This window comes from Danio rerio, chromosome 17, assembly GCF_052040795.2.
Source record: "Danio rerio strain M-AB ecotype USA chromosome 17, GRCz13ab, whole genome shotgun sequence".
NCBI classification, from domain to species: domain Eukaryota; kingdom Metazoa; phylum Chordata; class Actinopteri; order Cypriniformes; family Danionidae; genus Danio; species Danio rerio.
The window spans coordinates 25,886,672-25,912,462 of record NC_141037.1 but is presented as its reverse complement, the minus strand read 5'-3'; the positions used below and the strand labels follow the sequence as shown (position 1 = coordinate 25,912,462).

At 36.0% G+C, this 25,791-nt stretch overlaps 1 protein-coding gene across 2 annotated transcripts; it reads left to right on the top strand.

Moving 5' to 3' along the window:
- The first annotated feature begins 2,132 nt into the window (after positions 1–2,132).
- On the top strand, positions 2,133–25,362 carry aftphb (aftiphilin b). 2 transcript variants are annotated; one of them, XM_087290490.1, is made up of 10 exons: positions 2,133–2,274; positions 13,989–15,402; positions 17,066–17,229; positions 17,476–17,596; positions 17,782–17,838; positions 18,501–18,599; positions 20,258–20,288; positions 23,194–23,286; positions 23,624–23,747; positions 23,898–25,362. In XM_087290490.1, exons 2-10 carry the CDS (start codon positions 14,029–14,031, stop codon positions 24,028–24,030), a joined length of 2,196 nt encoding a protein of 731 aa, XP_087146616.1. In that variant the 5' UTR covers positions 2,133–2,274; positions 13,989–14,028; the 3' UTR covers positions 24,031–25,362. The 2 variants fall into 2 exon arrangements, with proteins under 2 accessions (XP_087146616.1, XP_087146617.1); XM_087290491.1 differs by lacking the exon at positions 23,194–23,286.
- Positions 25,363–25,791: the final 429 nt, after the last annotated feature.

Below are 25,791 nucleotides of genomic sequence, written 5' to 3'. Positions count from 1 at the left end.
TACAAACATTATATATATATATATATATATATATATATATATATATATATATATATATATATATATATATATATATATATATATATATATATATAAAATCAATGAAAAGAAAAACAGTAATACAATTCATTTTCTTTTGGCTGTAAAAAGGTCAAAATTTTGTTTGCAGATAAATTTTGTATGTTCATATTCATATTTTAGTGCAACTATTTTTATCATTAATAACAAAAATATAACTTAGTGAATATAATTGTTTTAAATGCAATGCTATATATTTGAAAGAATATATGCTTTATATACATTGTTAAATAGTTAAATATAATTAACCATTAGTAGTATTTTACTGCTACTATTTTTATCAATAATAACAAACTATAGGCAAGTTGCTGGTTCAATGTTAGTTGGCATTTCTGTGTGGAGTTTGCATGTTCTCCCTGTGTTCATGGGTGCTTCACTTTCATCCACAGTCCAAAGACATGCGCTGTAGGTGAATTAGGTAAGCTAAATTGTCCGTAATGTATGTGTGTGAATGAGAGTGTATGGGTGTTTCCCGGTGATTGGTTGCAGCTAGAAGGACATCCACTGCATAAAACATATTCTGGATAAGTTGGCGGTTCATTCTGTTGTGGCGACCCCTGATTAAGTCGAAAAGAAAATGAATGAATGAATGTCTTATTAAATATATAAAAATTTTAAATCCTATTTTATCACTGACATATAGGCAGCAACTCTGGGCTTTACCATTTTTAATTTGTTTTTATTGAGCAAACATGTTTTTTTTAACAAACATGTTTTATCCTAACAATGTTCTCCAAACTTGTGCAGTAGTCCTTAGCCTCTTTAAAAAAAGTGAAGAAACTTTAGCTTTGATAAAAGTTCATTTTTCATGTATAAAACTTTCAGAAAATAATAAAAAGCTGCAAAAGGAAGGTACATTTGTTACATATATTGACATAATAACATTTTGTACTCTAAATATAGTATTGTTTTTTTCTTCTAAGAAAAAAAAAAATCTTTGTGCACAATCACAAAACAAATTGATAATAGATTATTTTTCCATCAAACAAAAATCACAGGAATAATTAATATCCAAATTGAATAATTCTAAAACCCCTTTAACTGGTTGTATACATTGCTCAGCATAATTGAGTTTATTCCGTTTTAAAAAATGAATATTTTTATCCATTTCTCTGTGAATATAAGCAATGTGTTATGGTACATTAAATCAAAACAGGTTTATTAAACAGATCATTTTATTATTTATTAATAATATTTTAGTTACCAAGCATATTTAGAAATTGAAAGATAATACATTTAAATTCAAGCAAAATTTTGCAAAAAGAAAACTACAACCTACCAAATTTCAACTAAATATTTTAAATATTTTGCTTCTGTTGATTTTTCCTCTTTTTAAAATTTGTATTTAATATTTTTCTATAACATATAAATTTGGGTGTGCTAGTTTTTGGTCCGTTATCAAAAGTTATTCTGTTAGATTTGGCTTCAGTACTGACTAATCTAATGTACATGCACAAATATAATGTTTTACAGCTTCCTATTAAAAATATAATTTTAAAGGAGAGATTTGTGAGGTGTGTACTTATATATGCTGTCCACTATACAATGTACAACTTTAAATGTAACTTCTTTGACTTCTATTTTATATTTATAAATATATATATTATAATTATTGTATAATTTATATTATTCATTGGTCCATTTTAAATTTTTATATGTAACTACATCACCTGTTATAATATTTCTAATATATTTATTAGTATAACTTTGTTTAATGATATCAAGGTCTCCTTAAAAAGGTTTTCTTTAACATATTTTCCTTCTAAAGACTCATTTCCATACTCTCTTATAAAATGAAGAAGTTGTTGAGGTATGGCATCAAATACAATAACATATTTCTTAAACTAAAATTATCTAAAAAAAAAAAAAGATAATAAATTACTATTTAAATCTAGAAGTTGTCTAACTAATAATCTACATTTATTTTGCAATGGTATTTGATTTTTATTCTTCATGACGTAGTGTTGCAGCGCTCCGTGCCACCGTGGGGCAGTAGACCACAGTTTGCGATCTGACGGAGTGATAATAAAGGTCCGGGTCTCCGGTTGCATATTGTTGGACACGGAACACCGGATGAGCGCAGGAACTGGCTGTGAGAGCCGGTTTAACTTTACCTGGACGAGACGAGACGGGACTTGTCCTCTCACTGAAGTTTCAGTGTCTGTCATGATGATCGTCCGTAGCGGATAGGAAAAGGTAAGAATGTAAATAATGTGCTGCTCTCGCCTTTGTCAGATCACCAAGGCTTCAGAACAAGAGTGTCTTATAAACAATTTTCAAACAACGTCAATGACAGTATTAAGGTAAATCTCTTATCACCCAGACATGTTGTTCTGAGGCGTTGAGTGGATTAGAAAGCACACCGGCTGAAGACAGTCGTCTCGTGCCATAACACCATAACAGAGGTGACAGCTCGCTCACAATACTTCCTCTAGACCAGCTCATTATTTACAGGTGTTAATATTTAGGTTTAGGTCATCTTGCTCCAACATGTATGACTTTAAAAACACAAAGGATGCTCCACTGTATGACGAAATGATGCAGTGACTGGCCGTGAATGACACAACAGGCTGTCATGTTTTGCTTTCATAGCATTTATCATTTCTATAAAAGGCTAATTTATACTTTTACCTAAAGGAAAACCCTCTATCTACTATCTGATTTTCGTATTTTTTTATATAAATTGTAATTAGAATATTTCTGTATCTACAAATGAAGCAGGAAGGTAAAGTCGCCTGATTTGCATTATTGTGGTGTTTGTGTTTTGTCAGTTGTTTGCCTAGAGGCAATGCCTATAGGGTTGTCATTGGCTGTACATTTGTAAACATTTGTATATGCATGGCCTTATTTTCCTTCTAAACATGCACAAATGAGATGAAATAGGCTCTTGAGTTAGTCTATAGCACTACAATAAATGATATGGCTAAAAAATGTGTATAATCTACTTGGCGAGTTTGGTGATTGTGGGAATTTCTGTGTGGATGTATACTATTATTACAAAATTACGTAGGCAATTATGTAGTAGAACTGCATGATATTGATAAGATGATATGATATTAAAAAAAAAACTGACGGTGCAACGTTTTGTATTTCTGCAATATAAAAACAATGCCACAAGTTGACTTGAATTGCTCCGTTTTGAAAGTATTTGTTATTGTAGAGTGATTGAAATAATATAAACAAATTATAATACATAGACAATACAATAGAACAAATGCATATATACAGAAAAAAACAGGTCCTTTGTGTTTTTCTGGGAAGTTTAATAGGTATTTGGGTACAGAAAACGGATTAACCAGATCTAAAATAACACCCTATCTTTACTCTTTAGTTAAATACAGTTCATCTTTTGCCAAAGCTACACATGCTAAACATTCTTCACCTGAATGCTTTGAATCAGGGGTGGCCAAACCTTTTTTGAATGAAGAGCTAAAAGCCAAATATCATTGAAAGCCAAGGGCCAAAGAAAAATATACCAAATTAAAGCTGCAAGCAGCGATGATAGGGACCTCGCACCCGGGCTCACCGCCGCACGCTGGCCTCATGATGACAGAGAACAGCGAACATCATTAATTTAAGCCGACATATGAAAAAAACCTGGGAAAATCACAATTTTTTGCCAAACTTCCTTCTGTCAGCAGGTGGCGCTATGACTGTGAGTCAATATTGGCATGTAGATGTCTTCAGGAGATAAAATTTATTAACCATGTGAATTTTCAGGCCGGTCAGACATTCTTTGGCTGAGTTATAAGCCAAACTACCTTCTGCCAGCAGGTGGCACTATGAATGACTCAAAATTGGTATAGGGATGTAGTCAGGAGAGGAATTTAATCGACCATGTGAAGTTTCAGGCTGATCGGAATTTGTGTGGTTAAGTTTTAAGGACTTCATGTTTCATGGCGAAGCGTTGAGGTTTGTCATGCCACCACAAACACGCCCCTCTGCGAAAATTCTAGATCTTCACAATATATCATCGCTAGAGCTTTCAGATAACAACCAACCAAATTTGGTGCTGACACGAAAAATTTGTGGGAGGAGTTTATTACTCTGTAAATCATGACATTTCCTGTGGCCAGCAGGTGGCGCTATAACTGTATCTGGATATTGGAATGTAAACGTGTTCAAGTCTGGACTCTTATTAAACATGTGAATTTTGAGGCAGAACGGATAATGCATGCCTGAGATATAATGACTTCCGTTTTTTTGGCGAATCAAAGTTTGCGAGGCCGCCACAGACACGCCCATTGACCAAAACTCTAAAGCTTCGCAATTTAACATCGCCAAGGCCTTTAGATGACAAAACCCAATTTTGGTGTCGATCGGATAAAATCCCTAGGAGGAGTTCGTTAAGATACAACGCCTGGAAATGGCAAAAATACCACTTATTTGCCGCAGGAAGTTAAAAATATCCGACTTCCTGTTGGGTTTGAGTTATGGCTCCAAGAGAATTTTTTGTATGTTTTGACGTGTTAGAGGTGTGTGCCAATTTCCGTGCATGTGCGTGATTCGTAGATCAGGGGCTCTTCCGTTTAATTTTTATAGGTGGCGCTGTCGAGTCATTTTGCCACGCCCACTTCAATATTGTTATGCGGATGTGTTCAGGAGAGGACTTTTATCAACTATGTGAAGTTTCAGGCAGATCGGACTTTGTGTGGTTGAGTTATAAGGACTTCCTGTTCCATGGCGAAGCGTTGAGGTTTGTCATGCCGCCACGGACACGCCCCTCTGCGAAAACTCTAGATCTTCACAGTATATCATCGCTAAAGCTTTCAGATAACACCACCAAATTTTGGTGCTGATATGATAAAATTTGTGGGAGGAGTTTGTTACTCTGTAAAACATGCCATTTCCTGTTGCCAGCAGGTGGCGCTATAACTGTATTTGCATATCGGAATGTAAACGTGTTCAGGTCAGGACTCTTATCAAGCGTGTGAATTTTGAGGCAGATCAAATAATGCATGCCTGAGTTATAACGACTTCCTGTTTTGTGGCGAATCGTCAAAGTTTGCGAGGCCGCCACGGACACGCCCATCGACGAAAACTCTAAAGCTTCGCAATTTAACATCGCCCATGCCTTTAGATGATAAAACCCAATTTTGGTGTCGATCGGATAAAATCCCTAGGAGGAGTTCGTTAAAATACAACGCCTGGAAATGGCAAAAATGCCACTTTTTCGCCGCAGGAAGTACAAAATATCCGACTTCCTGTAGGGTTTGACATATGGCTCCAAGAGACTTTTTTGTATGTTTTGGCATGTTTGAGGTGTGTGCCAATTTTCGTGCATGTGCGTAATTCGTGGATCGGGGGCTCGTCCGTTTAATTTTTCTAGGTGGCGCTGTCGAGTCATTTTGCCACGCCCACTTCCGAGACCCATAATTAACGTAAATTTTCGCCACTTCTGAGGCGTGTGCAAAGTTTTGTGAGTTTTCGGGCATGTTTAGCCCCTCAAAACCGCGATTCATTCCGGAAAAGAATAATAATAATAATAATAATAATAATAATAATTAAAGCTGCAAGCAGCGATGAAAGGGACCTCGCACCCGGGCTCACCGCCACCCGGTGACCTTACGATGACAGAGAACAGCGAACAATAATAATTTAAGCCGATATATAAAAAAAAATCTAAGAAAATCACAGATTTATGCCAAACTTCCTCCTGTCAGCAGGTGGCGCTATAACTGTGACTTAAGATTGGCATGTAGATGTCTTCCGGAGAGGAATCTTATCAACCATGTGAAGTTTCAGGCACATGGGGCATTTTGTGGCTGAGTTATAAGCCAAACTACCTTTTGCCAGCAGGTGGCGTTATGACTGACTCAATATTGTTATGTGGATGTGTTCAGGAGTGGACTTTTATCAAACATGTGAAGTTTCAGGCAGATCAGAGATTGTGTGGAGATTGTGTTATAAGACAAACTACATTTTGCCAGCAGGTGGCGCTATTAAAAACTCAATATTATTATGTAGATGTGCTCAGGAGAGGACTTTCATCAACCATGTGACATTTTAGACAGATCGGACATTGTGTGGCCGAGTTACAAGCCAAACTACCTTCTGCCAGCAGGTGGCGCTATGACTATGACTCAATATTATTATGAAGATTTATTATGTAGATGTGCTCAGGGGAGGACTTTCATCAACCATGTGAAGTTTCAGGCAGATCGGACATTGTGTGGCCGAGTTACAAGCCAAACTACCTTCTGCCAGCAGATGGCGCTATTACTGACTCAATATTGTTATGTAGATGTGTTCAGGAGAGGACTTTTATCAATCATGTGAAGTTTCAGGCAGATCGGACATTGTGTGGTTGAGTTATAAGGACTTCCTGTTCCATGGCGAAGCGTTGAGGTTTGTCATGCCACCACAGACACGCCCCTCTGCAAAAACTCTAGATCTTCACAATATATCATCGCTAGAGCTTTCAGATGACACCACTCTATTTTGGTGCTGATACGGGAAAGTTTGTGGTAGGAGTTTGTTATAGTGTCAAACATGTCATTTCCTGTGGCCAGCAGGTGGCGCTATAACTGTAACTGGATATCGGCACGTAAACCTGTTCAGGTCAGGAATGTTATCAGAGGTGTGAATTTTGAGGCAGATCTGATAATGCATGCCTGAGTTATAATGACTTCCTGTTTTGTGGCGAATCATCAAAGTTTGCGAGGCCGCCACGGACACGCCCATCGACGAAAACTCAAAAGCTTCGCAATTTAACATCGCCAAGGCCTTTAGATGATAAAACCCAATTTTGGTGTTGATCGGATAAAATCCCTAGGAGGAGTTCGTTAAATTACAACGCCTGGAAATGGCAAAAACGCCACTTTTTCGCCGCAGGAAGTTAATAATATCTGACTTCCTGTTAGGTTTGAGATATGGCTCCAAGAGACTTTTTCGTATGTTTTGGCATGTTTAAGGTGTGTGCCAATTTTTGTGCATGTGCGTGATTCGTAGCTCAGGGGCTCATCCGTTTAATTTATATAGGTGGCGCTGTGGAGTCATTTTGCCACGCCCACTTCAATTTTGTTATGGAGATGTGTTCAGGAGAGGACTTTTATCAACCATATGAAGTTTCAGGCTGATCGGACATTGTGTGGTTGAGTTATAAGGACTTCCTGTTCCATAGCGAAGCGTTGAGGTTTGTCATGCCGCCACGGACACGCCCCTCTGCAAAAACTCTAGATCTTCACAATATATCACCGATAGAGCTTTCAGATGACACCACTCAAATTTGGTGCTGATACGATAAAATTTGTGGGAGGAGTTTGTGACTCTGTAAATCATGTCATTTCCTGTGGCCAGCAGGTGGTGCTATAACTGTATCTGGATAGTGGCATGTAAACGTGTTCAGGTCAGGACGCTTATCAAGCGTGTGAATTTTGAGGCAAATAGGATAATGCATGCCTGAGTTATAACGACTTCCTGTTTTGTGGCGAATCATCAAAGTTTGCGAGGCCGCCACGTACACGCCCATCGACGAAAACTCTAAAGCTTCGCAATTTAACATCGCCGAGGCGTTTAGATGATAAAACCCAATTTTGGTGTCGATCGGATAAAATCCCTAGGAGGAGTTCGTTAAAGTACAACGCCTGGAAATGGCAAAAACGCCACTTTTTCGCCGCAGGAAGTTAAAAATATCCGACTTCCTGTTGGGTTTGAGATACGGCTCCAAGAGACTTTTTCGTATGTGTTGGCATGTTTGAGGTGTGTGCCAATTTTCGTGCATGTGCGTGATTCGTAGATCGGGGGCTTGTCCGTTTAATTTTTCTAGGTGGCGCTGTCGAGTCATTTTGCCACGCCCACTTCCGAGACCCATAACATACGTAAATTTTCGCCACTTCTGAGGCGTGTGCAAAGTTGCGTGAGTTTTCGGGCATGGTAAGGCCCTCAAAATCGCGATTCATTCCGGAAAAGAATAATAATAATAAACGGAGCAATTCCAATAGGGCCTTGCACCGTTCGGTGCTCGGTCCCTAATAAACGGAGCAATTCCAATAGGGCCTTGCACCGTTCGGTGCTCGGTCCCTAATTATTTTACACTAAAGTAAAGTTGCGATGTGTAATTTCCTAAATCATTACATAATATTTCAAAATAAATAGAAAACTTTACTGTGAATCATATTAACTAATGCAGTATAACTTTTTAATTATAACTTATTGCAATAAAATCAAACATTTACATTTATAACACAGTGGAGTTCAATGCTAAATAACGCTAGTCAAGCAGAAGCTGCCTTTGCTTTGATTCACTCACCAAAGTCTCTGGCTGCATTATCTTTTATCTGTCATATGTACATTTTAAACTAAATCTGATACATTTACACCATTTAAATTAAAATGTTTAATTGTAGATCACTTTATTGTAGCTTAAAAATAAAATAAACAAATAAAATGTTTCTTTAAATTTGAAATAACAATTTCTAAACCATTCCCATGGGACGGTGGGCCAAATAAAAGGTGACCATGAACCACCTTTGGCCCGCAGGCCCTAGTTTGGACATCTCTGCCTGAAACTCACTTGGAATGTTTACTCTGTAACAGGCCTTACAACACATGCAAATGATAAACTTTTACTCTGCTATTGATAAACTTTGCAGTTAATCCACAAATCAAATGCGCTCTGAAATGTGGTGCCTGGTAATTGCTACACAACAATGCACATGCTCAGATGTGACTATGTTGGGTACGATGTGATTTCTATCCTGAAGAGATATTTTGTGCAGCTCTTTTCAGATTATTACATGTCTCTTGCAAAAGTCTGTGGAGAGCCCTTTTTATTTCAGCATAACAATGCCCCAGTCCACAGAGCAAGAACCATAAAGAAATGATTTACTGAGTCTGCTTTAAAAGAGCCTTCCTTCAGGCTGGAAAAAACGACACAACTTTTCCTAGGATTTACCATCTGGAGAAGTCAATGCTTGTTGGCAAAGGTTTTGGCAGTCTGAATTGCCATTTTTTGACACAATCTCCTATGATGGCCACAGACTGTTTTGTTTTAGATTCAGATGATTCCAGTCAAAGGATTTCAGACATTGTGAAATGTTGAGCTGATTTTGTAACGCATTGCACATAACATGCTGTATGTTATCCATCTAACAATGAGAAGCCTGTTTTTGAGTGTGTTTGTTGAGTCAGTCAGTTAACAAGAGGACAATTCCTAATTTTTAAAAATATCTTCATAAAAATGTTTCAGCCTTTACTGATGCTTTTAGTTTTTAATCGAATTTAGACTGGTTCACACTAAGACTAATGACCATAAAGATACCCACAACGATAACTATATATGTGTCCACCACACTAGTGGATGATAACAATTTATTTATTTTTAGCATGTTCATTAGCTGGAATAAAATATATCTATAGTGAATTTGGTGGTGTTATTATTTTTTAATTCCAACAGTTTTCATTATTGTTACAGTAGTTATTGTCCTTGGTGTGAACTGACATTTACTGTAATAAAGCAAGCAATCATTAATAAAACAGCATTCACAATGTAATGCGTGAAGTAATATTTGCAAAATCATTGGTATTTATAAACATTAAAATTGAGGATGCAATTGTTTCTTATTTATAAAAGTAGTAGTAGTAATAATAATAATAATAATAATAATAATAATAATAATTATTATTATTATTATTATTATTATTATTATGTTCTTCTTCTTATTATTCTTATTATTATTATATTATTATTATTATTATTATTATTATTATTGATTGTGTAAAAATAAAACATTCTTTTAAAAAAATCTTTAAATGAATGGAAATTGTAATACTTTTTGAGCAACCTTATGTTTAACATAAACAATTTAGTGTTTCAGTTCCAAACAGACACAGATTGCTGCATATCAGGTTTGATCACCACAGCAGTCTTTCCAGTTTGATCATGGAGTAGATAATATACCCCTAACAGGTTTTGTAGATTGCGCTGGACAAGACTATAACTTTCTTTCTGAGGAAAAAAAAAGCCACTTTTTGGCATTATACTGGCTTAATTGGAGTCCTTACGATTTTATTTAGGCAGTGGAGGTTTGTCTCTCCATGTTTGCGCTCCTGCTCTGAGTCTGTGCTGTTTGTCTGACAGCACAAAGGAACTGGATTGGGTTTCCTCATCAGTTTACACTCCCTTCAAAGAGGACATATCAAAGTTTACACAGTGTGTGCGTGTGTTTATGAGCATGGCTTGTCTGTTTGCCTGAGGCAAACAAAATACTCATGCATGTTGGCTAGTAGGCAAAATATTTCAAATCATATTAATTCAAATCCACGTCAGTGTAATTGTGTGCTTGCGTAACTGACTTTTCAGAGTGCGGTTATCTAGAATCAAAGAGCTTCTGTGCAGTACAAGTGCACAAGTGTGTAGCCTGTTTAAACGCAAGTGAACACATACTCAAATGCTGTAGCATATTCTACCATTCAAAAGTTCGGGGTCAGTAATGATTTTATTTAGAAATGAATGAAATTAAATGAATACAACGATGCATTGAAATTGATCGAAAGTGATAGGGAAGGCATTTTACAATGTTAGGGATAGGGTTCAAAGTTCAAATAAGTGCTTATGTTCATCTAAGATGCCTGAGTAAATGTATGATTTCAAAAAAAAAAAAAAACAGATTCAACAATACGAAAATATATGTTTATACTTATTACTGACCATATTTGGAATCTGATAAGTGATATGTACATAGGCTTTTAATTGCAAATTTTGATTCTGATCCTGATTAAAAAGCATTGCAAACAAATACAGTTGACAACATAAAAATAAATGAATGTTCAATACTGATATGGTTGTCGATATTGTGCATTGCTATAAACATACACACAATAAATCACAACAATAAATACATCTTTTGAAAAAGTATTGTAAATATATTAAAATAGAACTTTTAGTTTAAGTTGTAATGATGTTTCATAGCATTTCTATTTCAGTGTAATAAACATGTTGATAAACATAAACAAACAAAGAAACAACAAGACCAAAAAAAGTTTCAGATGTAGTTTATGAAGATTACTGTGTGGCCAAATTTACTTCATCAGTCAGATTACAAATAGCATCTATTATATCAGCATGATGCATCATCAATATCAGTGCTGGCTCTATGAGAGATTAAGGTTCTACAGGTGTTATCTTGCATTCTAGATTTATCATCCAGCTGCCACTTGCTTATTGTTTTGTTTTAAACTGAGGTTAGGTCTAGCTATGCAAAATAGTGCAGGTTTTTGCTGCTTGACAGAAACTTCCATAATCAAGGAAACATTAACCAATGCGAAACTAGTAAGGGAATTTGCATGTATCCACTATTTTAGATTAGTTTTTCAGATTGCACCACTGCTGTACTCTACACTGAGGCAACGGGTCTGCAAACAAATAGTTAAATATTGGTAGCTTTTGTTACTTTAAGCACCATGAAATATTGTCAAATCTTTAGACAGGAAGATTATGTAATTATTAAATGCAATTTTGCTGCTTGCAGACTGAGTAAAAAGTGTTGTTGCTCTCAGCTGCTTTCTTTAAACCATGCCCTAGATTGAGCCCATGAAAGTGGGGTTACATTTAAAGTGCTGGTAAATAATGAATAGACTGCTCTCTGATCTAGCAGTGCTGACTACTTTAGCCCGAAGCCTGTCACATGGTTTTGTGTATTACCCCTGGTTATACAAAAGCTCAGTCATAAAATATACTACAAGAGATAATTGCACTATTAATAAATATGTAGTAAATTTGTATTGAGGACATTAAACACAATGCTAAACAAAGGACAATTATTAAGTTAAATGCATGGGACATACTATGCAAAAATCACTTTGCAAATATTACTATTACTATGCAAAAATCACAAGGGGTGTAAACACAGTTTTGTGGCAACAGTGTGTGAATATAACCAGTAGACATGGACCGGTATAAGATTCTGATGATATGATAACCTTGGATAAAAATATCATGGTTTCACGGTATTGTGATTACTGCTCTAAAATATGTTCTCTTTAAAACTTTTCCCCATTAAACACTATATATTTTAATTTGGGAAACATTTTAAATATTTTGGAATGGTAAAACTCAGGCTAAATAGTTCAAATGAATCATTGATCATTGACTTCTTCATTAGTTTCAAAAACACAGATTTAGTTACAATTTAAAACGACATCTTTGGATATCTTTTCTTTTGGAGATACTGTTGTCTTAAAAAAAAAAAAAACTTCTGGAATGGTATAACAAATTTTTTTGGTGATTTTAAAACCTTGACTTCTAAACTGTGGTATACCTTGAAAGCAGTTATCGTCCCATGCCTAATAACCAGTGCTAACTGTAAAAATGTAAAAAGGGGCAAAAGAGTTATAATACATTTTTTGAGGGGTATTTTGAGATGAAACGTCACATAAACACTCTAGGGATTAGGCATAGGATGATAACCTTTTTAAGGTATATTGCAGTTTGAAAAAGTCAAGGTTTAAAACTGCCAAAATGTTCTGCTATATTGTTTCTACGGTATATGTAAGTGTTTTTTTTGTTTTTTTTTTACTGTTTTAGGACAACAGTTTCTCCAGCAGAAACCATATCCAAAGATGCTGTTTTAAATTGTAAATAAATCTGTGTTTTTGGAACAAATGAAGACAGCAAAAGTCAATGATTCATTTGAATTATTTAGCAGGACATGTTTACTGCTCCAAAATCATTTAAATCTTTCTTAATGTAAAATATATTGTGTTCAAAAGGGAAAAAGTTGAAGTTTTTTACCCAGACATTTAAAAAGAGCACATTTAGAGTAGTAATCACAACACTGTGAAGCCATGATATTTTTATCTAAGGTTATCATATCGTCAGAATCTTATACCAGCCTACTACATCTTGCTAAAAGGGCCCTAATAGGTCCCCTTTAAAACAATTTTAAATGGTTTTCTTTCAGTTAAATTAAATTTCAAAATAGAAATGTCTAAAAAAAAAATACTGGTGGTAGTGAATTGGTTGCTGTATTAATGGCTTTGAAAGACATAAAAGATGTACTATTAAAGCCCACAGTGCACCCCTGCACAGTTTGTGCTTATATAATTTGCCTCTGTGTGCAAACCACTGTATACTTTTAGGTTTAATGCTTGAAAATTTTAATGCAAAAGATGTTACTGTGAGGTCAGTCTTAATATTTCATGATATTTTGCTGAATGAGTATTTGACCAGTAATATTATTTAAAGCCATCATCAACACTGCTTCCCTATTGGCATACTTATAGTATGCCTTAAAAGTATGTACTTTTTCTGTGACGGAAAAGTATATACTTTTGAGTGTGTAACAAAAGAGTATGCAAGCTTTGGGACACACTGCTTCCTCATTAACAGATCATTATGTTGTTTCGTTACGAGCCATATCAATCATCCACACATCATCCACATTTCTGTCATATTTAATTTCTTACCTCATTGGAGACGCAGCTGCAGGTTAGTCTCCCATTCACGAGTCTTTCATGCACAGAAATATTCAGGTCTTTGGATAATGTTCTAACACGTCTTTATATAAGTTCAGTGTTGTTGAAAGAAAATGCGATTTAAATATTTTCCAGTTGGCCAGATATTAATTAACAGTCAAACAAACATCTTTACCGAAGCCTCTCTACTTGACGGTTGGTCTTTGACATGTTTGTAATTTGTTTACACTTTTCACTCGTGTTTGTAGTTCTAATCAAATTCACGTCCAACCAGCAATGTATTGTGGGCAATATCAGCTGTTAGAGTATGGACGGTTCTACACTTTGAATTTTTCTGGAAATACTAACCATCTGTAACCTTTGGCATACTCTTTTCAACATACTATGATTTGGGACATACTAATTCTATTTTCAAGTACTATTTTGCACGGATAGTATGCGAATTGGGATGCAGCACAAGTTTTCTAAAATTGTTCTCTTATTTTTCCTTCTAGGGGTGTGTGTGCATGTGGCCGTGGGTGGTGGAAGTGGACCATGGAGCCTGATGTCGTCCGTCTGTACTCTTCCTCTCCACCACCTCTAGATGAGACTGGAGAGGAAGAAGAGGAAGATGAGTTTGGTGAGTTCGGGGGTTTTGACGGAGGAGGAGTGTCGTCCAGTTTTAGCTTGTCTGAGCTTGACACGCCCACAACATATGACCAATCAAATGCACTGGAGGACTCCCCACCTGACCTGATCATCAAATGCACACAGAATATCATCGTTTCTGAAAACAATGGATGGACGAATGAGAAGGAGAGAGAAACTGAATCAATCAGCAGCTTTGGAATAGCTGAGAAGGAATCATCAGGGATTCTTACAAATGGTATGACATCCTCTGACCTACAGGTGGAGCTTTCAGATAGATCTGACCAGAACTCCCCCTCTATGGGCAGTGATGTCCAAAACAGCAGCACAGGTGATGAGCACAGTCTCAGTAATGGCTACAGTGAGTCTTGTTCAAATTCAGACCTGGACCAGTCTCTTCATAACTGCTTACAAAGCACACACATTGAGGTAAATTATGGACGGGATGCCAGTATAGCTGATGTTTTAGACAAAAGCCGCATAACAGACAAGCTGCCAGACTCTAACAATCACTCATCTTGTACTGAAGCATGTGAACTCAGAGACACAGAAGCAGGGATGGAGATATGTGGCAACTCCCAGTTTCTTTCTTCCTGTAGAGATGCACAAGAGGTTGAAGGTGAGCAGGATCAAAGCGAGAACTGTTTTGCCGCAGACTGTCTAGAGGAGTCTATGGACCATGTTGACAAAGCTGAAGCTGAAACTGTTTCCTCAGTGGATGCGGATCTAATCTCTGACATGCAGCTGAGTGGAGACACAATAGAAATTCATGGATCATTTGCAAACTCAGAGGTGGGAATAGATGCTGACGTTGAGACATCTGCAGACCCCACAGCTGACGAGGATTTCTGCGACTTCAGAGATGCAACTCAGGGTTTCACAGACTTCAGTCGGACTGAATCTATGACCCAGGAAGGGCTTCCTGAATTTGTGACGGCCATGTCCAGGTGCTCCACAGACGATGATTTTGGTGACACTGACACCCTAAAAGACTTCAAGGAGGAAGATGAGCTGGCTGAGGAAATGGCTGGTGAAGAAGGAGGCTTTTGCTCTGAGTTGCCTCCTAGTGACAGTTTTGCAGACTTTAGTTCAGCTCCATTTGAAGGTGCAGCAGGGGGAGAAGACGACGGTTGGGCTGCATTTGCTCCACGTGAAAGCCCAAAAGGGGATCAGGATTCATGGGCCACATTTGGAGAGGAACAGAGCACTTATGCCGGTAAAGAAGAACAAGATGTTGAGACTTCATCAGCGCCCTCTAGGGAAGACATCCAGAGTAGCACTGTGAGTCGTTCAGATGTCAATCATTATGGCATACATTTGTTCAGTGTTGGAAAATAAGTAATATATTATAATCTGAAAGGTGCAGTAGGTGATCTGACTAAATGCTATTCGTTAGCATAATATCTTCGAAACACAATCTCTCCCTTGCCATCCAAAGCCACATCTCCTGATATCATGAACATATCATGTCATTCGCCAGTTAGAAAACTTTATAATGCTACAATTCTGAATGAAAAACTGTATTATATCTAGCACGTTTTCAGTTGTGTAGCAAGCAAAACTTGTCATAATGTGCAATATTTTATGCTGGCCTCACTTTCTCAAGCACCTTGTCCTAAAGTGACTACTGTAGTGGTTGGCCAGCGGTGTGCAGGAATTACACTTATTACTAAGCGATACTTAGTGCTGTTTCAGACCCAATATTCAGAGCAGCATGGTAAACAAGACAGGGAGTGCGTCACAGGTTGTCATTGTTTAAAAATGAACCAACATGAATATAAAACCAACTTAAGCTCAGTAAAGCAGGCTAGGCGAAATATCGCTATTTACTTATGTTTTGTTGTAAAACTAAATAAAACTCTACATTATTGATGCTGTAAAAGGGCCTTATGAAACTGAAAATAGTCACATCAATCTTTCACCAAAAGATTTCAGTGGCTGAACAGCATATAACCCATTCACACACACAAAAAAAAAACAAAATCTACATCAGCTTTGCATGACTAAAATAGTTTTAAAACAGAACATTACTTGTCTAAAAGAAATACTTCAGCCATGGTGTCATCCTTCTTCCAGTGTGCAAAAGTAACTCCAATACTGATTCAGGATTTAGAAAAAATTTGATTCAGGATTTTGATTTTACTGCTGTTACTCTTTCGTGTACATGCAAACGGCAGATCTGCATGAAAATGGATGCACAGATGTACAAATCTACATTTGTGGACAGACAGTTTGGGCTACTTATCAGAATTATGGGAATTGTCGGCCCAACAAATTTTAATTGGATGAACATTTTTTAGTCTTATGCCTCACCCAGAATCTAAAAATACATTTAAACACATTTAGATCATTTACTTTAATTATTGGAATGTGAAGAGACTTTTAACCAGCACAACACAAATGTTTCTGAAAACAATCACCTACTGCCCCTTTAACTGACTTAAATTGATCAAATGTCATAGTTTTTAAAGGAAGTAATGTGAAAGTATGTTATGTTGTTTTTGTGTTTTGTTTTTTTAAGATTAGGATAGGATTAAAATTCTAATACATAATTTCAACTCATTCAATTCCCCAACAGCTTTTTGTTGAAGAAATTGTAAGTCAGATTTGTGATACATTAACTGCTGCTGTAATGAAACTCAAAAAAAGACCTCCATGAATTCCTAGGTTGTCTCTAGAAACCTGTTCACTTTTAATGGGAAATGGGAACTTTTTTTTGCTGGGAAAGCTAGGGAATGTTAAAATTTGTCATGAAAACATTTAATCAACTCAGGATATTGAATCACGTTCCCACTCTTTTAATTTTGTGCGTGCACACTGGAAGTAATAAGTTGATTTATCTGAATTCTGCATATTGCCCTTTTATCTGTCGACCAATTAACAATTTAATCTGACTGACACCAAACATTTCTCCAACTGCGCCCTGTGTTTTCTATCACTCCAGGTTGATTTCAGCTGCAAAATACAGCATCTCTTCAAAACCGCCTTTCCTTTAGATGTCCATGCTGAGGTCAGCGAGGTTACTGAGGTCTTGCCTCTTCATAAATTCCTGCCGGCTCAGGATCCTCAGGAGCAAAGGGATCCAAGCAGCTCCTTTTTTGCACAGGAGTATGCACATCTTTGTTACTGTTTGCCCATAAATATGATTTTTACACTTATTTTCAGAATATAATTGCATATTTGGCTCACTAGTATGAAAAAAAATGTAAACCTCATCTCAGTTGTCTGTTTTATTCTTTACCTTTATATAACTTGCAGCTTCTATTTATAGGAGCTCTACTTTTTAAATATATCTCATGTGTTCAGTTTGGTATTTTATGGAACTCTGGGTATGAAGGTCTTTTTTCTCTGCAGAAATGCGTTGGTCATGTGGCGCCACCTTCAGGACATTCTCGGCAGTCATGGCCTTAAGTTTAAGTGGGCAGGTTCCCATAGCAACAGAATTCTTCTGAATTGCCTAGGAATCAGGAATATTGTGAGTTCTTGAGAGTGCAAGCCTTATAGGCATTCAATATTGTTAATTTCAGCTGTTTCTCAGATTTGTATTCTGCGCTATTAACTTGATACTGATATTTATTGGTGCTGACTTTTTTCTATCTGTTTCTTTTTTATTGATATGGCTTTAACTTTTTTGTCTATGGTTTTGAATTTCTCTCGTAGTTGTTCACTGGAGACAAGAACCAACCACTGATCGTGCCTATGTTTGCTGCCGGACTGGTAAGTGAAACCCTAAACCCCACAAAACATATATTACTTTTCAAAAATGCATAACGTTATATACAATACATGCACATACACTGCTCGGCTGTTGAATACTTGATTCTGATTGGCTGATGAACATTCTAAGGTGTGTAATTATTTTCAGATAAACACACAGCAGGGTTTGACCGCATTACAGTTTCAGACCATTGCGTTGATTCAAAAATCAAAACAACAAAACCGAAGGCTTTGGATGAAATTGTACCACACAGCAGTGGTTTGAGGTTAAGAATTTGACAAATGTTTTGAAATGCAACATAACTGGGAAACTGACTGTAGCATAAATGGAATAATTGACTGGTCTGTCTACTATGGCCACCTCACCTACCCGGGTGTGCATTATTTTCTAATTATCATCCATCACCAGTTATTCCCCTCAGTTATACACACACAAACACACATGCCTGACATGCACGTGCATATATATAGTATTACTACAGAGTATTACTAAAAGGCATCGTCACATTATCATTCAGAAATCATTCTAATTAATCATTTATCTCTTTTTTTATGATAAGCTGACAACGGAGAAAAACCTTTACTGTCACTTATCAATTTCACACATCTTTTGGAAAAAATTTTTTTTAATTAAATACAAAATATGTGTCTCCTCTTCTCAGGGAATGCTGGAACCCACCAAAGAGTCTCAAAAATCTCCAGCCTCCCCTGCACTTTGCCCTTCTGCTCCTCTGGAGAGTGGAAATATTCTATGCACTCAGGTGAAAAATGCAGACTAACACAAAGTTGTATTGAATCTATATGGAATATATATCTAATTTTAATAATCCTTTTACTTTAGGGACGTACACCATGACTGTTTTGTAACTGACTTGTCAAATACTTAAATAAACCTCTAGAGCAGGGTTGGGCAAGCTCTGTACTGGAGGGCCGGTGTCCTCCACAGCTTTGCTCCAACACTAATTAAACACACCTGAACATGCTAATCAGTGTCTTCAAGATTACTAGAAATCTATTGACCTTATTCTAAAATGCGGAAGTGCGCCTGTTTTCGCGATTGTCTTAGAACTTCCGATTCAGTCGCCTATGGGAGAAATGACTAGGAATAATAAACAGCAGAAAATGGTCAAACTACTTGCTCTACAAACTAATGTTTGCATGACTATATAGACCAAGTAGAAGAATATAATAAGAAAATATCAAATTGCAACATCAAGCAGCGTAATGAGCAGTTTTTAACGTCAAAAAATGAATGAAAGTGAATGACACCGGAAGTCTCAAGCCAAAAAGATTCAAATGGCCACCCCCGCTCGTCGGCAGAGAATAAGGTGAATAAGCAGGTGTGTCTGATTAGTGTTGGAGCTAAACTGTGCAGGACACCGGCCCTCCCAGACAAATTTTGCCCACCCCTGCTCTACACCAAGGGTCACCAATCTCGGTCCTGGAGGGCCGGTGTCCCTGCAGGGTTTAGCTCCAACTTGCCTCAACACACCTGCCTGGATGTTTCAAGTATACCAAGTAAGACCTTGATTAGCTTGTTCAGGTGTGTTTGATTAGGGTTGGAGCAAAAATCTGCAGTACACCAGTCCTCCAGGAACACGTTTGGTGACCACTGCTCTAGACAGTCAAAAATATGTATTAAAATAGCCTTAAGTTACCTATAAATCAAACATGCCACTGAAAAAATAGGTCAAATGTTTTCAATGTACTTGTCTATTGTTGATTTAAAACAGGGGTCACCAAACTTGGCTGTATATATATATATATATATATATATATATATATATATATATATATATATATATATATATATATATGTATATGTGTGTGTGTATAAATATATATATGCGTATATGTGTATAAATATATATATGTGTGTGTGTATATGTATGTGTGTGTGTATGTATGTATATATATATGTGCGTGTGTGTGTGTGTGTGTGTGTATATAAATATTTTTACTTTTATAGTGATTAATAAGTTCTTAACAGGTTTTAAAAAGTAAAATAACTGAACATAAACATAGGAGGCTGAAAAGATTTTCCGACAGCATTTAGAGGTATTTGCACCTGAACTCTTCATATTTAGAATTAAAACTCATCACACACTGGATGTGAAACTCCATGCCACCTCTTTTAGAATTGTAAACATTGCTTTCTATGAGTGTACGCACAGCGGCGTCTGAAAACTATGTAAAAAGAGGTGCAGAATGTACAAGCACACTTGAATGGTTCCATTTGAATGAATCTGCTGTTAAAACCTCTGAATTGATTCCTGAGGACAAAAATCTAAGAATCTAAGACCTCAATTTATTGTACCAGCCCTAACTTTTTGTATACCTTGAATATTTTGTCACTTAAAAGTAAATTGACTGATACAGTATATTCTGTTCTTTTAAAAGTGCATGTGTTGTTTTGCAGGTGGCGCCCTCACTGGCCATTAGTATTGACGGTACGTCTTTTCGCCGTGCCTCCTTCTCTAGAGTTCAAGAAAAAGCCACTCGCCACTCACGGCAGAAATCCTACTCCTGATGCTGCCTCGCTTCTCTGTTTCTGAGCACCTTCCTTCTCTCACAGCACTCTTTTTTTTCTGTTTTTCAAACTTCCCTTCACAGTTTTCTACACCACTCAGTAGCCCCTTTCACACATACCGAACTTTCTGGAAAATTAGCAGTAAATGGTCACAAAGAGATCATGTGTGAACAGGCCTTTTAAAAAAATGAGAAGTAACATTACAATTAAATTGGCAGAATTCTGTTAATCTGCACATTTTTAATGTAGCAGCAAAGTCATTCTGGCAGTTTTACGTCAATATATTGGTTTTACTGTGAGAATAGGGCAGTTGAAGGGCAATTAGTTGTTTTAAAGGCACAATATGTAAAAATTGTTTTTTAGTCAAATATTCATCAACTACTAAAACAGGGTTTTATATTTTGCTGACTTATGTACTTGCATTATCCCAGATGTTTAGAAGAATAAATAAATCCTTTGGTAAACACCAAAGATGCAATAACATTTTGTGCATTTTATTAGACAGCACAGAGAAGCATTATAACAATAAAATGTAACCGTAAAACGTATTTAGTATAATAATACAGCACTGCTGTCATCAACATGAAAAGAAAGTAAATGAATGAGTGAACTCTCATAATTTCACACTCATTTACCAGTCAAAAACGCCTTTGTTTGTTGTAAATATGCGCCCTCTGGTGGTGAAAATTGCATACTGTGCCTTTATCATAACACTGAACTACCATAAGTAAAACAATCTGAAATGTCACCATTGAAATTCTTGGAAAACTGCTAAGTTAGTAATAATTTAATTTCACCATTGTATATTGGTTCATGTTTATATCTTCCCTCTCTCCCCTTTTGTTTTTGAATCTGCACTATGAAAGTCCAGGTTTAGGTCAATACACACTATACATACAAATGCTGAAATGTACTACCTCAGACTATAAGTGTGCAGCTTCAACTGTGATTTATTACCTTGCCATTATTTGCAAGATAAACTTGAGATAAATCGAATTATACTCCTAATCCAAAACATTCTCAGTTGTGTTGTCTAAAATACAGCCATATATAGTCCCTGAGCACCAGCTGCTCAAAAAAAAGAGCTTTTACTTTGCTGGAAAAGCTGACCTTATTGCTGGTGCTTTTTAAGGCCATTTTACAAATCACCTTGGCTACAATAACAGGGAAAATACCACGACATTTTCAAAGATTTACACTCAGTTGAATCTCTGAGATGCTATTTTGAAAACATGAAGGTTTAGCTTGAAGGTCATTTTAGTTATACAGTCAATGTAAATGTTTTTTCTTTTTCTGATAAACGGAAATGCTTTTCGCTTACTGTCTGAAAACAGACTGTAACTGTCAGTGACGCATTCATGAATGCTCTTTTTGAACAACTTAACTTGCAAACTGTGAGATACCTACTTTTGCTTTTCTCTTCTGGTTCAGTATTATAAATTGATCTATTTTGTGGCATTATGTTGATTACTACATAAAGTAAAGTCAGCTTGTCCTTTCTTTTTCTTAATTTTTGTTCAAAAGCGAAAAATAAAATGTTTACAGTTTATACTTTTTGGTTGGGGAGGGGGGGGGGGGGGGGAGCAAAATGTTCTTAGTTTGTTGTAATAATATACAGTGCTCAGCATATATAAGTACACCCCTTACAAATCTATCTTTTAAATTCATATTTTAATAAGCTATACAATATTATATGTGTGCATTAGATTAGTCAGTACTGAAGCCAAATCTGGAGCTTATCTAATAAAATAACTTACAATAACAGTCCAAAAACTAGCACACCCAAATGTATATGTTAGAAAAATAATAAATACAAATTTAAAAAGAGGAAAAATCAAGAGAAGCAAAAGAAATGGAAAATTTTAGTTGGAATTTTGAGGTTGTAATTTATTTTTGCAATATTTTGCTTGAATTTAAGTGTATTATCTTTCAATTTCTATACATGTTTGGTGACTAAAATATTATTTTAATAAATATATCTGTTTAATAAATCTGTTTTGTTTAAATACACCAAAATACATTGCTTATATTCACTGAGAAATGGACAAAAATATTCATTTTCAAAATGGACTGTACTCAATTATGCTGAGCACTGTATACACGCATATATACACATTTTTAATGGTAGCTTTTAAGGCTTTCTTCAGTTGCAGTTGCTTAGATAACATGCTCTTTTTACTGTTGGACAAGACGATTATTTTTAGTAGTAATTACCATTGAGCCACGAACATTTAACTAGAAAATTCCTTTAATGACCTTGAGCTCTCTTTCTGGTTAGTATTTATTGCAGTTATGTTGCGTCACATTGTTATTCTGTCAATAAATATTATACTGCATTATGTCTGTTTCTCTATTCTGTCTATCTTTTGTCTTTTCCAACCCTGTTGATTCTAATACAAGTTTCCTGGTGCTGATCTGAATTTTATTTAACTTGTACACTATACTTCAAAGGTTTGGGGTCAGGAATATTTTTTTAAAAAGTTAACAAAAGCATTAAAAACTAATGTGGAAAAAATTTTTTGGAAAAAAGTCAAAAATTTTTGTAGCCAAATTATTATGTCTTGATACAAACCCTGTTTTGTAGATGTAATTTTTAATTAATACATCATTTATTCCTCATATAACTGTCTTGAAAGTATTTAAAAGTCTTTAATGACACATTTGATGAATTAAATGCTTTCTAATTGAACAAAAATATTAATATTTTTTAAAAATTGTACCAACCTCAAACTTTTGAACAGTATATATAATTAAATAGTGGGTATCAACTATCAACACACTAACCCTCTCTGTCCTGCTGTCATACCTGTGGCTCTCATTTGAAGCTCAAGATGAAGGAATCTCCAAATTAAATTTGGACTATTTTGGACCTGTGGATGAATGTAGCTCAGATAGTGAAACTGACACTCCACTACCAGGTTAGAACAGAAAGGCTTCGTCTAATTGAAGTGACTGGTGTGCAGTGAAACCTTCTTTTTTTTTTACTTTCCCCTTATATCTGTTATTTCGAAATCAATCTTTGGTAAGCTTATCGTCTCTAGCATTTCTTCATAGTCTAGCATTCTGTCCCTGATTTCCACTCTCTGGACTTTATTACAGTACTGCCTCTGTGAGTATCTCTGCTTTTCTTCCTTTAATCTCATGTTTTAGTGATTCTCTTTGTTTTCTACATCATCTCTAAGATCATGTCATCCTACTTTCAACCATCTTAACTTTCATTTATATATGTTAAAAAGAGATTTTCTGTTCATGTAGGTGTTGATCCAGAGATATATGAACTGACTACAGCTAAAATGGAGAACAACACCACTGGTCGCAACATTGCAGATGCATTTACAAAACTTATGGAGTCTATAGAGAAAACCAAACCAACAGTCAGGTTAGAAAAACATGCATGCATGAATATACACACTATTAACATGCCTAGACCTTTTGAGCTCAAATGAACGGCTAGTTCACAGCTCAAAAGGTTAAAATGGGGTGTGACCATAAATGAGTCAATTCTCATTCTTTCTGTGTCTGTTGACAGGAAACCAGAAACAGATGAAGAGATGAGCGAAGAAGCAGCAAAGGTCATCTCACTTCTCCCTGACCTGTCTTTCATGAAGGCCAGGGTTTTAATGTTCCCCTCCATTTTAACGCCAGCAGCCAATCACACATAACCAATAAGCTTCGAGTTCAAAGTCATTGCATGGTCATTCATTGTTTATCGACAGCTACAGAGAACAGATCAAGTTATTCTTTCTTCCAAACAAAAGAAGACCTTTAATATAACAAGCTAATCATTTGAAAGCTGCCTATTTATTGACTTCTGCAGTTCCCACTATATGTGAAAATATTCAATCTGGGTTTGTTTTGTTCTCAGCAAAAGGGACACGCGGCTTTCATATTTTATATACAGTATTTAGACCAGCATATTAACCTTTTATTATTGCTTATTATGATTTTATTTTAGAGTGTTGTTTGTGAAAATGTGAGTACTTTTCACTTAGAGGTGAAATGCAGAATTGCACATTTTACTACTTGAAACCAGACACACACACACACACACTTTTCTTTTAATTTCTTTGTATTTTTAGAATGTCATTAAGTTCAGTTCTTCCTTTAATTGATTCATTTTAGTTTGTTGTACACCAGAAATGTCCAATCTCTGTCCTGGAGGGACAGTGTCCTACAAAGTTTAGTTCTAACCCCAATCAGAGACCCCTGGGCTAGCTAATCAAGCTCTTACTAGGCTTTCTCGAAACATCCTTGCAGGTGTGTTGAGGCAAGTTGGAGCTAAAATCAGCTGGACACCGGCCCTCCTGGACCGAGTTTGGACACCCCTGTTGTACACCTTCATTTTCTTTCTTTCATTTTTATTGTGTGTAGTTGGTTTATTTATTTTGTTTCCAACAACTGACAAGCACACATTGGGGAAAAAAGAGAATATTGTCATGTAATGGTGATAACTTTTAATAAGGGAACTGCTTTTATACTTGTCTTTGGGGTCACACTTTAATGTTTCCATTTAATAAATGTATTTACTAACGTGAACAATACTTGTACAGCATTTATTAGTGAGAGCTAATCATTTAGTAATGGTTTAATAAATGCAAAGTTTGCTTGTTAACATTAGTGAAAGCACTGAGTAAACAAAATGTCAACAAACAACTTTATTTTTATTAACTAATGTCAAAGTCCCTTTGAGGTGTATTAAGTTTTTGCTAACGTTAACAGAGATGGATGAACTATTGTTGACTGTTAGTTCATGTTTGTAAATACATTAACATTAATGGAACAGCATTTTTGGATGTTTGTCTTGTCACTGTATTATTTTAAGCAAGATCTTTTGCACAATCTGATATAATATGAATATGACAACAGAGCTATGGTGTCTTAAAGATAGAAATGGGTTGTAGCTACTGTTCCTGTGGAGAAAAAAAAGTGTATAAATCAATTTGTTTGTTCTGTTGTGTATGTGTTTTAAAGTTTAACAATAATAAAACTAAAAAGCCTGACAAACTCGTTCCTTTTTGGATGGTTTCAGCATTTAAGATCTGCTTGGATGCTGTGTGTCTTTATTGCCAGCCAATCTGAAAGGTCTAGCTGCTCTGGTGATTTGTGTATCAAGAGGGAGTTCCTGTTGCTGTACATTCTGTTCTTTACTTTTATTGTTTGTACACATTAAGTGCAACTGTACCAATGTATTTCTTTGTATATAAATTATATATGTGACATTTTCTGTCCCATAATTCTGCTTTTTATATTATATGCCAGGTAGTATCCATGTTTCATGCAAATAACAAACATGTTTCTATTCCAGGGTGTTTTCTTCCCCAGTGGGAAGCGTTTGGGAAGGCTCTGCACTTGAGAAAACATTAAGGTGATCAGAACTGTGTTTTACACTTTTAAAACTTGCCTCTTAGACGTTTGCGGATTGC

Bases quoted from the DNA above. Each gene is read 5' to 3' on its own strand.
- aftphb (XM_087290490.1), top strand. From the start codon at position 14,029: ATGGAGCCTGATGTCGTCCGTCTGTACTCTTCCTCTCCACCACCTCTA. The intron at 17,839-18,500 runs GTAAGTGAAACC...TCCTCTTCTCAG, and splicing joins CTATGTTTGCTGCCGGACTG to GGAATGCTGGAACCCACCAA. The intron at 20,289-23,193 runs GTACGTCTTTTC...TCTCATTTGAAG, and splicing joins ACTGGCCATTAGTATTGACG to CTCAAGATGAAGGAATCTCC.